Below are 15,926 nucleotides of genomic sequence, written 5' to 3'. Positions count from 1 at the left end.
GATCCAGTCCAAAAGGAGAAATTAAATCAGCTGGGAAGAAAACCATTCAGTGGAATCCAGTCGGGGTGGGGTTTTGTTCTGTTTTGCTTGGCTGTCTGAAATAGTAACAATAATAATAATGTTGGTATTTGTTAAGCGCTTACTATGTGCAGAGCACTGTTCTAAACAGTGGGGTAGATACGGGGTAAGCAGGTTGTCCCACATGGAGCTCACCATCTTCATCCCCATTTTACAGATGAGGTCACTGAGCCACCGAGAAGTGAAGGGACTTGTCCAAACACACCCAGCCGATAAGTGGCGGAGCCGGGATTAGAACCCACGACCTCTGCCTCCTTACCCCGTGCTCTTTCCACTGAGCCACGCTGCTCGCCTCCCCCGTCTGGGCCGCGAGCCCCTCAGTGGGCAAGGATGGTCTCTCTCTCTCTGTTGCCCAATTGTCCATTCCAGGCGCTCAGTCCAGCGCTCTGCACATAGGAAGCGCTCAATAAATACGATCGAATGAGTAAATGAGTGAGTGAGTGAATGAATGAATGAATGAATGAATGAATGAATGAATGAGCGGACGAGCGAATGAATAAATGAGTGAGTGAGTGAACGAAAGAATGAATGAATGAATGAGCGAACGAACGAACGAATGAATAATAATAATTAAAAAAAATAATGTTGGTATTTGTTAAGCGCTTACTATGTGCCGAGCACTGTTCTAAGCGCTGGGGCAGATACAGGGTCATCAGGTTGTCCCACGTGAGGCTCCCAGCCTTCATCCCCATTTCACAGATGAGGTAACTGAGGCACAGAGGAAGTGAAGTGACTTTCCCAAGGTCACACAGCTGACGAGTGGCAGAGCCGGGATTCGAACCCATGACCTCTGACTCCCAAGCCCGGGCTCTTTCCACCGGGCCGAATGAATGAATGATGGAGTGAATGAATGAATGAACGAACGAGCGAACGAACGAGCGAGCGAGTGAGTGAATGAACGGACGGACGAACGAACGAATCAGTGAGGGAACGAACGAACGAACGAACGAACGAATGAATGAATGAATGAATGAGTGACGGGGGACGGAGCCTGCGCGATTGCGGGCCGAGCCTGCGCGGTTTGATCCCCCGCGCGCGCCGTAGGGCGCCGGCCCGCTTAACCGCCTGCCGCGCGGGGCGGGGCGGGGCGCGGGAAGATGGCGGCCGCCACAGAACTGCGGCTCGACAAAGTTTCCGGAGAGTTGTCCGGCCGCTAGGGTCCGCCGCCGCCGCCGCCGCCGCCTGGCTGTGCGCCCGGGCCCCGGAGGCCCCCGCAGTCGCTGCAAACGACTCCCCGCAGGGGAGACCGCCGCCCCGACGCTTCGGCCAGGTGGGTGCCGGGGCCGCCCACCCCCCCTCCCCCCCCCCATCCCCTCCGGGCCGGTCCTTGGCGCCGCGGGAAGAAGCCCCTCAGGGCGCGCACACCTCTCCTCCCCTCCAGGAACCCCAACCCAACCAGCCTGGCTCGGTGGCAGGAGCCCGGGCCTGCGAGTCAGAGGCCGTGGGTTCTAATCCCGGCTCCGCCGTTTGTCTGCTGTGTGACCTGGGGCGAGTCACTTCCCTTCTCTGGGCCTCAGGGATCTCATCTGCAAAAAGGGGGATTAAAAAACGTGAGCCCCAGGTGGGGCGATCTGATTATCCCGTATCTACCCCAGCGCTTAGGACAGTGCCCCGTACATAGTCAGCGCTTAATAATAATAACAATGTTGGTGTTTGTTAAGCGCTGACTATGTGCGGAGCACTGTTCTAAGCGTTGGGGTAGATCCAGGGTCATCAGGTTGTCCCACCTGAGACTCACAGTTAATCCCCATTTTACAGATGAGGGAACTGAGGCACAGAGAAGTGAAGTGACTTGCCCACAGTCACACAGCTAATAATAATAATGTTCGTATTTGTTAAGCGCTTACTATGTGCCAAGCACTGTTCTAAGTGTTGGGGTAGACACAGGGGAATCAGGATGTCCCACGTGGGGCTCACAATCTTAATCCCCATTTTACAGATGAGGTAACTGAGGCACAGAGAAGCTAAGTGACTTGCCCACAGTCACACAGCTGGCAAGTGGCAGAGCTGGGATTCGAACTCATGACCTCTGACTCCAAAGCCCGTGCTCTTTCCACTGAGCCACGCTGCTTCTCAACAAATACCATCATTATTATTAACCTAAGGATCCATATGGCGGGGGACCACCCCCATCCCCTCTGCATCCCCGCACACGCAGGGACACCCAGAGCTGTCCCGCCTCTTCTTTTCATTCAATAGCATTTATTGAGCATTTACTATGTGCAGAGCACTGTACTAAGCGCTTGGAATGAACAAGTCGGCAACAGATACAGTCCCTGTCTGAAGGAAGGAAGGAAGGAAGTCAGAGAAGTAACCTTGGGCCTCTGCAGCACTGAAGGGCTCTCCAGAGACAGAGATTGGGAGTAGGGGGATTCTGTAATTTATTTTGATGTCAGAGAGCAAGGATCCCGTTTACCAAGTGGTACTGTACTCTTCCCCAGTGCTTAGTATACTGCTCTGCCTACAGCGAGTGCTCAGGGAATACCACTGATTGATTGAAAGACAAGGTCCAGGAATACATGTCCTTAGTGGCGTGAATGAGTAGCATGAAAGTGTGGTGGGAAGGAGAAGGATCCAGTTTTAAGAACAGGATGCAAACTTCTCTTCTCATTTCACTGTGGCTTGCTTTCAGCGGGCTCCGGGTCCTGGCACCGAACCCCTGTCCCAACTCCCGGTTTGAGAAGGGAGAAGCGAATACGCTCCTGTGGCCAATTTTGGAAGCCTGAAGCTACCAGATGTGGTGTGGGGATTTTCTCCACCCCTTCCACAATTGATAGTTTGATTGGATTTTTTATTGTTATTATTAATGATAGTAATAATAATGGAATAATGTTGTTTGTTAAGCACTTACTATGTGTCAAGCACCATTCTAGGTGCTGGGTTAGAAACAAGGCGGACAGGTTGGACAGAGTCCCTGTCCCATGTGGGGCTCACTGTCATAAAACCCATTTTACAGTTGAGGGAACTATGGTACAGAGAAGTTAAGTTAGTTGCCTGTGGTCACACAGCAGACAAGCAGCAAAGTCAGGATTTGAACCCGCACTGGGCCACATGTACTCACTTTACTGAGCACTGTACTAAGCACCTGGGAGAGTACAATACAGTAGAGTTGCTAGACACTATTCCTGCCTGCAAGGAATTTACAGGCTAGAAGGGGAAACATATAAGACTGGAAGTTCATTGTGAGCAGGGAATGTATAGGTTTACTGTTGTACTATACTCCCCCAAGCGCTCAGTACGGTGCTGTGCATACATTAAGTGCTCAGTAAATACAATTGAATGAATATTACAATAAATTACAAGTAGGGGAAATGTCAAGGTATAGGGATATGTACATAGGTGTGGCGGGGCTGAGGATATCACTTGGTAAGGGGTACAGATCCAAGGGCTTGGGTGACACAGAAGGGTGAGTTAGATGGGGAAATGAGAGTTTAATCGGGGAAGGCTGCTCGGAGGAGATGTGATTTTCATAAGGCTTTGAAAGTGAAGCAGCGTGGCTCAGTGGAAAGGGCCCGGGCTTGGGAGTCAGAGGTCGTGGGTTCGTGGCTCAATGGAAAGAGCGCGGGCTTTGGAGGCAGAGGTCATGGGTTCAAATCCCGGCTTGGCCATTTGTCAGCTGTGTGACTTTGGGCAAGTCACTTAACTTCTCGGTGCCTCAGTTACCTCATCTGTAAAATGGGGATTAAGACTGTGAGCCCCAAGCGGGACAACCTGATTCCCTGTGTCTACCCCAGCGCTTAGAACAGTGCTCGGCACATAGTAAGCGCTTAACAAATACCAACATTATTATTATTATTACTAATCCCAGCTCCGCCACTTGTCAGCTGTGTAACTTTGGGCAAGTCACTTAACTTCTCAGGGCCTCAGTTACCTCATCTGTAAAATGGGGATGAAGACTGTGAGCCCCATGAGGGACAACCTGATCACCTTGTATCCCCCCAGCGCTTAGAACAGTGCTTTGCACATAGTAAGTGCTTAATAAATACCAACATTATTAAAGTGGGGATTGTGGTGGCCTGTCATCTGTGAAGGGGGAGGGAGTTCCATGCCAGAAGAAGGATGAGGTCAAGGTGTGGGGGATGATGTAGATGAGATTACCGGCGAGTAGGCGGTGTTAGAGGAGTGAAGTGAGCAGGCTGGGTTGTGGTAGGATACCAGCCAGGTAAGGTAGGTGGGAGGCAGCTGACTGAGTGCCTTGAAGCAAACGGTAAAGAGTGTCTGAGCCGAGGTGGATGGGAAACCACTGGAGGTTTTTGCTAAGTGGGGAGATATGGACCAAACTTTCTTTAGAAAAGTGATCCAGGCAGCAAAGTGATGAAAGGGCAGAGAATTGGAGAGAAGTGGAGATGGCAGGTGTAGACAACTCGCGCAAAGAGTTTGGAAAGGAATGGAAAGGTGGGAAAGAAACAGTCTAAAGTAGTGGAAGGAGCACAGGCCTGGGAGTCAGAGAACCTGGTTCTAATCCCGACTCTGCCTCTCGCCTGCTGTGTGGCCTTGGGGAAGTTCCCTAACTTTTCTGTGCATCAGCCCATCTGTAAAATGGCGATTAAGACTGTGAGCCCCACATGAGACGTGGACTGTGTCCCATCTGATAATCACCTACCCCAGCGTTTAGTTATAGTGCCTGGCACATAGGGAATGCTTAGCAAATACCATTTTTTAAAAATGATAGGGGTTGGATCGGGTGATAACTAGTCAAGGGAGAGTTTTTATAGGATATGTGGGAATGTTTGAAAGCAGTGGGGAAGGAGCCATTGGGAAGTGACCGATTGAAGATTGCGGGAGATAAGGTAATAAGGTGCGAGGGGGTAGATTTGAAGAGTGGGCTGGCTATCTGTTCTTGAGATACTGCTGGGAAAGTTGGGAGAGTGAAGAGGGGGCAGGAGGTGGGAGGGACTGGTGGGAGATTTTAGGGAAAGCATGCCTGTTGACTGCAGTCAGTCAATCAAGATGTCTCAAAATGAAAGATCCCATTAACCCAGTGAACAGTCCTGTTTAAAGCAATGTGCAGTTCCCCCCATTAATAATGGCATTTATGAATGGATCTTATCTTGATCCTAATTAAGTCAAATTAATGAGAAATCTTTATCACAGGTGAAAAGTTCATCTGAACGTAGTCTGATCTAAAAAATAGTCGAGGCACCTTCTCCAAGGGATTTATGAGTAATCCCTAGGAAGATGGCGGGGGCCGGGAGGTAGCTGTCTTCCGTGCGTGTTTTAGCTGTAAGATCATAGTCATCTGACAAGATTAAGCTATTGGCTGACTGTCACATGCACACTGGTGGTGCTAAAATCCGTGTTTCCATTACACGGTTTGGATATAATGTAATGGAAGAAATAGGGAATGAATATCCCTTCCACAATATGACTCTCTTTGGGTATTACACCATCCACAAGTCCCCGCGAGGAGATTCGGTGTAGGAAGAAACGGTTATTCCCATTGAGTCTGTCCGTCAAGGCGTGATGCGGCTATACCTTCCAGCCTCAGCCCTAACCTTACTGTCCTGTTGATGACTTTGTGCTTCTGCAGCTCTAGAGCCTTTAATACAGTAAAATCGAGTTGCCTTTTTTGCTCGAAGATGATACTGGCGATGGTGAGGCTATATCAGTGAGCTTGAGTGTTTGAGGGAGAATTGCTCGCACACTGGCTCCTGGAAATTCAGGTGGGCATGTTTTCTGGAGCCTGGCCATTCAGGTGAACTTTGCTTCAGGTACCAGTGGTTAAGAGCAGAAAGGTATTCATTCATGCATTCAATCATATTTATTGAGCGTTTACTGTGTGCAGAGGACTGTACTAAGAGCTTGGAGAATGCAATTTGGCAGCAGATAGACAATCCCTACCCAAAAATGGGCTTACGATCTAACAATGGGCTCACGGTCTAGTATGTCACTACTGCCAGAAGGGAATACGTTTGAGGTGCCTTTGCAATGGTGGTGAGGGTTTGCACTGGATCTCCCCACCTCTCCCTCCCGTGACTAATAATAATGTTGGTATTAATAATAATGTTGGTATTTGTTAAGCGCTTACTATGTGCCGAGCACTGTTCTAAGCGCTGGAGGTAAACACAGGGGAATCAGGTTGTCCCACTTGGGGCTCACAATCTTAATCCCCATTTTACAGATGAGGTAACTGAGGCACCGAGAAGTTAAGTGACTTGCCCAAAGTCACACAGCTGACGAGTGGCCGAGCCGGGATTCGAAGGACTAGGGACCTTCGCTGCAGGAGAAGTAGTAGGGAGAAGAGGGTGCAGTCTGGTGTCACAGTGCAGAACACCCCTGACACCCCACCAGCAGCAGACACTACTGTGAGCCCCCAGTTGGTAAGCTACTGTTGAAAACAGTCCTCAGAACAGCTTAGTAAGGGTCATAAGAGAGGCGGAGCTCTTTCCACTTTCTCACGAATATGGGCTTGGAAGTAAGCTGCTGGAGAGCAGCAATAATGCTTCTTCCTTCTGTTGTCTCCCTTTAGACTGTAAGCTCCTTGTGGGCAGGGAACGTATCTGCTGACTCCATGATACTGTCCTCTTCCAAGCGCTCAGTACCATTGATTGACTATATTCTCCCAAGATCTTCAACCTCAGTAGATGCTCAAACAATAACAGTGAAGACTGATGGTTCACTGTGCCACCGTGACTAATGTGGTGCAAGACAGTGGTCATATTGGTCTAGTGTTTGATCCAATGTTTGTTGTATTATACTCTCCCATGTGATTGGTACAGTGCTGTGCACTTAGTAAGAACTTAATAAATACCATTGATTGATTGATAACTTGGTGCATTCAACTCTATTTGGGGGTAGTTGGTGGCCCAGGAGTATAGTGCTGTTTCTGCTGAGGATGCTTTTCTGTCCTCTGTTGTCAAATTTCCAACTAAAGGACATTATGGAGGGTATCTTCTGCAGGGGCATTGGTTGTGTCCTCTGAGATGTGCACTGTGATGACCTTGGGCCAGAACACTAGATTGGAGACCCCATGAGGCTGTTTTGGGTTCCTGTTTAAGCTAAACTCCTCAAGAAAAGGAGAGCATCAGTCCCCTTCTATTCTCCAAATCCACCGACTCCCTTGGAGAAATCATTCGCTCCCGTGGCTTCAACTGCCATTGATTGATATGTTCCCCAAGTACTTGGCACAGTGTTCTGCACAAAAGGACTCAGTGATTATTATTATTACAGCAATTTCTCTGAAACTGCTTTCCAGTCACTAACATATCAGGCGTTTGAAATTTTTTTTTTTCTGTGCCCTTCAGTTTTCAGTGCTTGCTGAATTGAATCCTGGCTCATTGAACCCTTGGGAGAATGTCTATTAAGTTGTTCATTTAATCTACATTTAACAGTTACTTTGGTGACAGCCCCAATTTTATTATTTTGAGGAATTGTCATGTTCTTTGCTATAGCGTTGGGTTCATGGGCCTTTGTTCCATGCAGTATTTTGATTTTTGTTTTTTCCTTATATTGGGAGGTTGAGATAACAAATGTGTTATATTAAAGTAAGAAACGTGCTTATGTAATTAAAATACCCTTGCTAGCACGAAGGCAGGGGTGAAAAAAGAATTATAGGTCTGCTTTAACAGTCTTGTAGGTTCAATGCACTTAACTTGTTTTTAGAACTATTTGGGTTAAGAAAGTACTGAAGTATAGTACTCTCCAGTGGCTTTTTCTCCGCTGCTTTCAAGCATGCGTATGTATTCCCTATTCTACAAAAACCTTCCTTTGACCACAAGGCTCCCTCCAGTTATTGCCCCATCACCGCCCTAGCATTTCAGTTCAAACTTCTTGAGCGCGTTGTTTATACCTCCTGTCTCCTCTTCCTCTTCTCCAGTTCTCTCCTTGGTCCCCTCCAGTCTGGCGTCCGGCCCCTTTACTCCACAGAATCAACCCTCTCTCAGGTAACCAGTGACCTTCTCGTCAAATCAGGTGGCCTCTAGTCCATCCTAATCCTCCTAGACCTCTCAGCCTCCTTTGACCACGCCCTTCTCCTTGAAACTTTATCCAACCTTGGATTCTCTGACACTGTCCTCCCTTGGTTCTTCTCCTATCTCTCTGACCATTCCTTCTCAGTCTCTTTAGCAGGCTTCTTCTCTGCCTCTCTCACTCTGACACGCTCCGTTCTAAGTCCCCCTATGTTCTCCTCTACTCCCACTCCTATGGAGAACTCATTCCCTATGCAGGTGATTCCCAAATCTACATCTTCAGGCCTAACCTCTCCCCTTTCCTGCAATTTCACATTTCCTCCTGCATTCAAGACATATCTAGTTGGGTGTCCTGCCGACACCTCAAATTAAACATGTCTAAAACTGAACTCCTTATCTTCTCATCCAAACCCTGTCCTCCCCCTGTCTTATCCTCCGTTATCATTATCCTCCTTGTCTCACAAACCCATAACCTTGGCATTGTCCTCGACTCATCTCATTCCACCCACATATTCAGTCTGTCACCGGATCCTGTCAGTTTTACCTTCACAACATTGCTAAAATATGCCCTTTCCTTTCCATCCAAACTGCTGCCATGCTGATCCAAGCACTTATCCTATCCCACCTTAACTACTGCGTCTGCCTTCTCGCTGACCGCCCTGCCTCCAGTCTTCACTCCAATCCATTCTTCACTCTACTACCCGGATCATCTGTCAACAAAAACGTTCAGTTCATGTCTCCCCACTCCTCTAGAACCTCCAATGACTGCCCATCCACCTATACATTAAACAGAAACTCCATACCCTCAGCTTTAAAGCACTCAATCAATTAGCCCCATCCTACCTCACCTCTCTAATCTCTTACTACAGACCAACCTACACACTCCACTCCTGTAGTGCCAGCTTATTCACAGTGCCCCGATCTTGTTTATCTCACCACTGACCCCTTTCTCACATCCTCCCCCTAGCCTGGAATCTCCCCATCTTCCCCCTGCCATATATGCCAGATCCCCACTCTCTCCACTTTCAAAACCCAATTAAGGACAGATCTTCTTCCCTGCTTAAGCCCCCTTTTCCCCGCCTCGCTCTCCGTTCTGCATCATCTATGCATTTGGATCTTGTAGTCTTTGGACATTTGATTTTCTCCCCATCCCCAACCCCACAGCGCTTAGGAACATTCTTTAAATTATTATAAATTATGTATTTATTCATATTAATGTCTGCCTCCCCCTCTAGATTGTAAACTCAATAAGGGCAGGGACCGTGTTTGCTAATTCCGTTGTATTTGTGCTTTCAGAATCCTTTTTGTGTAAGTTTTGGTGATACAAGGCCAGGGCAGTTGGGATTAGAAGAGAATAAAGCATATCAGCACATCTGTGTGACTATCAAGGTATTATATCGAGACCCCATGGTCCAGAAGGAAGAGCATGGATGTGGGAGTCAGGCCTGAGTTCTAGAGTTATGTTTGCTACTGACCTACTGCATGACGTGGGACCAGTTGCTTAGTCTTTGTCTTTCAGTTTCCTCACTGTAAATTGAACAAAATACCGACCTCCTCTTACGTATTCTGGGTTGCTGTGAGGTCATCATGAAGTAAATGATGGTAAACACTCTGAAAAACTGTAGCACCCACAAATGTAAGGTAATTTTAAATCGGTGTAACTAAGCTAGCAGAGCAGAACACCTTTAATGATATCTCTGCAACAGATAGCAAACTTTTCCAGAAGCCTTTTTTTGGCCTGTGGCCCACAGCTCTGCACAGTAGAAGTCTCAAGAGCACATTTTCAAATATTAACCTTAAAACTTTTTTTTTTTCAGGTCTTCATCTGAGGCAAGAAATGATGCTCAAAGAAGTTCTAAATGTCCTGGATTTCTTGGAGGAAATGCAAGTGGTTCATTTTTGAAGTGTCGAAAAGAAACCTGACTCGCAGTTTACATGTGTAGATCACTGCGTTACTGTGTCAGCCACTGCCTCTATGCAGCAATGACAAAATTGGAGGATGCGAACAGAGAAGTGAACATGCATTCTTCAGTCCGCTACCTTGGCTATTTAGCCAAAATCAACCTGTTGGTAGCCATATGCTTGGGCCTTTACGTAAGATGGGAAAAGACGGCGGATGCCCTAATTTTAGTCATCTTTATCTTGGGTCTTTTTGTTCTTGGAATTGCCAGCATACTGTATTACTATTTTTCCATGGAGGCAGCGAGTTTAAGTCTCTCTAATCTTTGGTTTGGATTTTTGCTCGGCCTCCTGTGCTTCCTGGATAATTCCCCTTTCCAAAACGACACGAAAGAAACGGCCACCAAATATCTGCTCCTTACATCCTTGGGGTTGAGGATACTCTGTGCCTTGGTGGAACGAAGCTGCGGCTGCGTCCGTCACCGCCCCACCCTGCTGACCTCGGTGGAGTTTCTGGAGCTGGTTGGATTTGCCATTGCCAGCACGACCATGCTGGTGGAAAAGTCTCTGAGCGTTATCCTGCTGGTCGTCGCTTTGGCCCTGCTGATCATTGACCTGAGGATGAAGTCATTCCTAGCTATTCCAAACCTGCTGATTTTTGGAGCCCTGTTATTTTCTCCCTCGTTGGAAGCTCCCCCTAACCCGATAGCCTTTGCCTGTTTCTTTAGCTGCTTGATCGCAGACCCGCTTCTTGACATCTACTTCAGTGGCCTTTCTGTGACCGAGCGATGGCAACCCTATTTGTTCCGCGGGCGACTTTGCAGAAGACTCTCGGTCATTTCAATCGCATTGGTTGAATTTGCTTTTTTTATTCTTTCCGCTTTTAAACTTGGCAACTCTTACCTCTGGTACTTTGTGATTCCGGGATTTTCCATTTTTGGAATTTTCTGGGTGATTTGCCATGTGATTTTCCTTATAACTCTCTGGGGGTTCCATACCAAATTAAACGACTGTCACAAAGTCTACGGCACTCACAGGGTAGATAACAACAGCCTCGATCGAGTCATGGCCTCTAAAGGGATGCGTCATTTTTGTTTAATTTCAGAACGACTTGTCTTTTTCAGCCTCCTTGCAACAGCAATTTTGGGTGCAGTATCTTGGCAGGTGAGTTTGTGTTTGTTGATTTCTTCTAATTGGCATTAGAGTGATTATTTTGCAGTCTATAAAACTTGATGATGCGAGAGTCCAGAAGGCAAGTGCTGAGTGGTTCTGGGTTTCAGGTGGAATCTTTTGGCTTCGAAAGGAGGCTCTCTTTGGACACTTGATTGGGCATATCTTCAGTTACAGAATGAATTCCACTTGGTTTAATCTCTGAAAAACGGATCAGGGTATCTCATTTAATGTCAATTTGGGAGGGTTTTTTCTCAGCAGTCCCCTTGTCTTCCCCAGCTGTCCCGCGTTCTCCTAACTTCTAACTCCTAACTCTAACTTCTAACTCCTAACTCTAGGAGAAGCGTTCTGCTTCTCCTAGAGAAGCAGCGTGGCTCAGTGGAAAGAGCACGAGCTTGGGAGTCAGAGGTCATGCGTTTGAATCCCGGCTCTGCCACTTGTCAGCTGTGTGACTGTGGGCAAGTCACTTCACTGCTCTGGGCCTCAGATCCCTCATCTGTAAAATGGGGATTAAGACTGTGAGCCTCATGTGGGACAACCTGATTACCCTATATCTAGCCCATCGCTTAGAACAGTGCTCTGCACATAGTAAGTGCTTAACAAATACCAACATTATTATTATTCTCCTCTGATCCTCCTTTTCTTCCACTTCATAAGTCCAAGTGTTTTGGTAGAAGAACTCCCAGACTGCCTAAAGATCTCAGTTGGAATATCCTACGTAGGACTTTGCTTTAGATCAGTCCTGAAGAGACAAGCCAGCTGGGCTTTGGCACATTTTTCATTTGAATTAAGTGACAGAGTGTGGTTTGAGTAGATTGAAACTGACCCCAAATGGATCAGTGACAAAATTTACAGAGATAAGTTTTCTAGAAAAAATTGCAAAGGGAGTCCACTCTGCATGTGACTGGTCTGTCACACGGTCACTCAGCAGCCACATTAACAGATAACAGAAATGGAACTGAACAGAAACTTAGACTGTCCTAGTTACTTTCATTTTCAGCAGGCACTGCCTTTTACAGCAGCACTCCGGCTGATTCTTTTTGACATCATCGAATGGTATCTCTTAAGGGCCAGTTGCCACCCATCAGTTTGCTCACCTGACAAACAAACATGCCCACACATGATGGCCATAGCGCACTTGAACTGAACCCCAAGGAATTTCTTGACTGAAACTCCCTGCCGGTTTTCTGTCGTCACGGTCATGCCCTCGACAGCCTTACTCATATCTGTCCCATCAGAGGTTTTAGTGAATTAGGAGCTTCCTTTCTTCTCAGCGTAGCTAGAACACCCCCAAAATTGCAAGGTACATTGCTGCCTCTATCTAGTGGCTCAGAAGCATACCCCAGTTGCAGGAACAATTTGAAGTTGTTTCCCCAACTCGCTATGGCTGATTCTAGTTCTAGGTTCTAGGTGTGTTCTGTGTCCAGTCTCTGAGGTTTAGGCATAAATAGGTCATGGGGTACTCAGATCACAGAACTTACAGGGTTGTGGGTTGTTGATTTTTTAGTATAAAAGTATTCACTATGAGTGGAAGAGAGGTTAGGAAGAAACCTGGCCTGGGAGTCAAAAGGACCTGGCTTCCAATCCCGGCTCCACAATGTGTCTACAGTGTGACCTCGGGCAAGTCACTTCACTTCTCTGTGCCTCAGTTACCTCATCTGTAAGATGGGGATTAAGACTGTGAGCTCCAGGTGGGACATGGACTGTGGCCAACCTGATTAACTTGTATAATCCCTAGAGTTTAGTAGAGTGCCTGGGTCATGGTAAGCGTTCAACAGATACCAGCTCCTGTAGACCGTAAGCTCGTCCTCTAGACCGCAAGCTAGTTGTGGGCAGGGAATGTGTTTGTTTATTGTACACTCAAACTGCACACAGTAAGCAATGATTGAATGAAAGGCATGGACGAAAAGACCGACAAACCTTGCTCTATTTAATTTGCATTTCTGAATAGATCCTTGCTATCACTCCACAGAGGAGCATAGCAGAGAAAGCATCCAACAGCAGCTCAGTCCAGTCCAAGTACTTTTAATTCTACTCCCTCGTAGGAGGTCCCAGCACATGACTGTAGGCTCGTTGTGGGCAGGGAACGTGTCTACCAACTCTGTTATATTGTATTCTGATAACTGATTCTCTCTTCCTCTTCAAAACCTTACTTAAAAATCACCTCCTCCAAGAGGCGTTCCCAGACTGAGCTCCTCTTCCCCCTCTACTCCCTCTGCCATCCCCCCTTTACCTCTCCGCAGCTAAAGCCTCATTTTCCCCTTTTCCCTCTGCTCCTCCACCTCTCCCTTCCCATCCCCACAGCACTGTACTCGTCCGCTCAACTGTATATATTTTCGTTACCCTATTTATTTTGTTAATGAATTGTACATCGCCTTGATTCTATTTAGTTGCCATCGGTTTTTACGAGATGTTCTTCCCCTTGACGCTGTTTAGTGCCATTGTTCTTGTCTGTCCGTCTCCCCCGATTAGACTGTAAGCCCGTCAAACGGCAGGGACTGTCTCTATCTGTTGCCGACTTGTTCATCCCAAGTGCTTAGTACAGTGCTCTGCACATAGTAAGCGCTCAATAAATATTATTGAATGAATGAATGTATTCTCTCAAACGTTTACTCTGCACACAGTAAGCACTCAGTAAATACCATTGATTGATTCATGTCTGCAGATCCAGGCTCACGTTGCCTACAAAACTGGCCTTTTACAGCTTTTGTCCATTTACTTAGTCCCTCCCCAAGACTGTCCCTCCAAACCACAAATCCTCCATCTCCTTCCATTGGCTGCTAGGCTGTCAGTTCCCCCGCCAATCAGCGGTCACCACCATCATTCATTCAGTCGTATTTATTGAGCGCTTACTGTGTGCAGAGCACTGTACTAAGCTTTTGGAAAGTCCAATTCAGGAACAAATAGAAGCAATCCCTGCTCACAACCGGCTCACAGTGTAGACAGACATCAAAACAAGTAAGCGTCCACCCCTCCTGGTGGGATACTTCAGGACCGGCCATCCTGGGTTGCCTGCTGTCATGTGGCCGGGGTCAGGGGTTTCAGCGCTGGGCAGAGGCGAGGCATCTGGGGTCAGACCCCACTGGACTTCCAAGTTCAGAATCCCCTGTTGTGTCAGTCGTATTTATTGAGCACTTACCGCGTGTTCTAAGTGCTGAGGAGAGTACAGAGTAACAGTATAGCGGACACATTCCCCGCCCACAGTGAGCTTACAGTCTAGAGGGAGAGACCATATAAATAAATAAATTACGGATATGTACAAAAGTGCTTTGGGGCTGGGAGGGGGGCAATGAATAATGGGAGCAAGTCAGGACAACCTCACTTTCCTTCCCTTCCTCTCCCTCCCTCCCACCCCCCACATTTCAGTTATGACAGTGGGTAGCGAATGTTGACAGAGAGACATGGTGAGTGGTGTCTCAGGCCCCAGGTGTCTGGGGGTCCTGGCATATTAGTAACAATGAGGATCTTGAGATATATGATTGGCACTGGTAAGGACAATAATTGCCATCATAAAGCTACATTATCCCAAAGGGAGAAGAGCACTCGAACCCCAGCCAGGTTCAATAGAGAAGGAGTGTGGCCTAGTGGAAAGAGCACAGGTCTGGGAATCAGAAGACCTGGGTTCTAATTCTGGCCCCACCACTTGCTGCATGACCTTGGGCAAGTCGCTTAATCTCTCTGGCCTCAGTTTCCTCATCTGTAAAATGGGGATTCATTATCTGTTCTCCCTCCTACTTAGACTATGACCTCATGTATCCCAGTGCTTAGAACCGTGTTGGCGTAGAGTTGGCAGAGAAGCAGCATGGCTCAGTGGAAAGAGCCCGGGCTTGGGAGTCAGAGGTCATGGTTTCGAATCCTGGCTCTGCCACTTGTCAGCTGTGGGACTGTGGGCAAGTCACTTAACTTCTCTGTGCTTCAGTTACCTCATCTGTAAAATGGGGATTAACTGTGAGCCTCATGTGGGACAACCTGATTACCTTGTATCTACCCCAGCGCTAAAAGAACAGTGCTCTGCACATAGTAAATGCTTAACAAATACCAGCATTATTTTATTTACTCTCAAGTGCCTAGAACAGTGCTCTGCATATACTTAATGCTCAGTAAGTGCCATTGATTGATTAATTAGCAAAAAACACAATTACTATTATTATTTTTCTGCCCGCCTTGTCCTCTAGAGGGTTGTGAGAAGCAGATGAGGTGGCAGGCTGATGAGTGACTCTTCACAGTGTCCTGGAAGATGTGGCAAATCGAGGAGTTGGAAGGTAGACAGTTCTCACCCTAAGGCATTTTGAGTTTTGGAAGGTAGACAGTTCTCACCCTAAGGCATTTTGAGTTTTGAATAATGACATGCTTGTAAACTGACACCATTTCGGCCATACAGCTCCTTGGTTAATAAGATTGCAAGTTCCCTGTGGGTAGGGAGAAGCTGCTTGGCCTAGTGGATTGAGCACAGGCCTGGGAGTCAGAAGGACCTGGGTTCTAATCCTGACTACACCACTTGCCTGTCATGTGACCTCTGTACGTCAGTTACCTCATCTGTAAAATGGGGATTAAGACTGTGAGCCCCATGTGGGATATGGACTGTGTCCAACCCGATCTGTATCTATCTCAGCACTTAGTACAGTTCCTCACACATATTAATCGCTTGAGAAATATCCACCCTCCTCACCCCTGAAAAAATTAGGATTGTGTCTATCACCTGTATTCTCTCCCAAATGATTAGTACAGTGCTCTGCACTCAGTAAGTGCTCAGTAAATACCATCGATTGATGATCAATTGACTTTACAATAACAACCCGCTTCATAATCTGAGGCCTGGGAATGCAGGAGGTTGGAGGAAGGCACTTGAGAGCCATGGGGAAATAGGAAAAT

The 15,926-nt window shown here is 47.2% G+C and overlaps 1 protein-coding gene across 2 annotated transcripts in view; it reads left to right on the top strand.

The window, feature by feature from the left end:
* The first annotated feature begins 1,161 nt into the window (after nt 1–1,161).
* The window catches only part of TMEM168 (transmembrane protein 168), a 46,047-nt gene continuing 31,282 nt past the window's right edge, over nt 1,162–15,926 (top strand). Inside the window, exons 1-2 of one of the 2 annotated variants that reach the window (XM_029073344.2) lie at nt 1,162–1,348; nt 9,803–11,048. In XM_029073344.2, coding sequence (XP_028929177.1) covers nt 9,921–11,048 — 1,128 coding nt within the window. In that variant the 5' untranslated portion in view covers nt 1,162–1,348; nt 9,803–9,920. Of the gene's footprint in view, nt 1,349–9,317; nt 9,375–9,802; nt 11,049–15,926 lie in introns of those variants that run through there. The other variant, XM_039913240.1, reaches the window with a different exon arrangement.

Source organism: Ornithorhynchus anatinus, chromosome 10 (genome assembly GCF_004115215.2).
Source record: "Ornithorhynchus anatinus isolate Pmale09 chromosome 10, mOrnAna1.pri.v4, whole genome shotgun sequence".
NCBI lineage: Eukaryota > Metazoa > Chordata > Mammalia > Monotremata > Ornithorhynchidae > Ornithorhynchus > Ornithorhynchus anatinus.
Note: the sequence above shows the minus strand (reverse complement) of the source record. Positions and strands in the feature narration are given on the sequence as shown.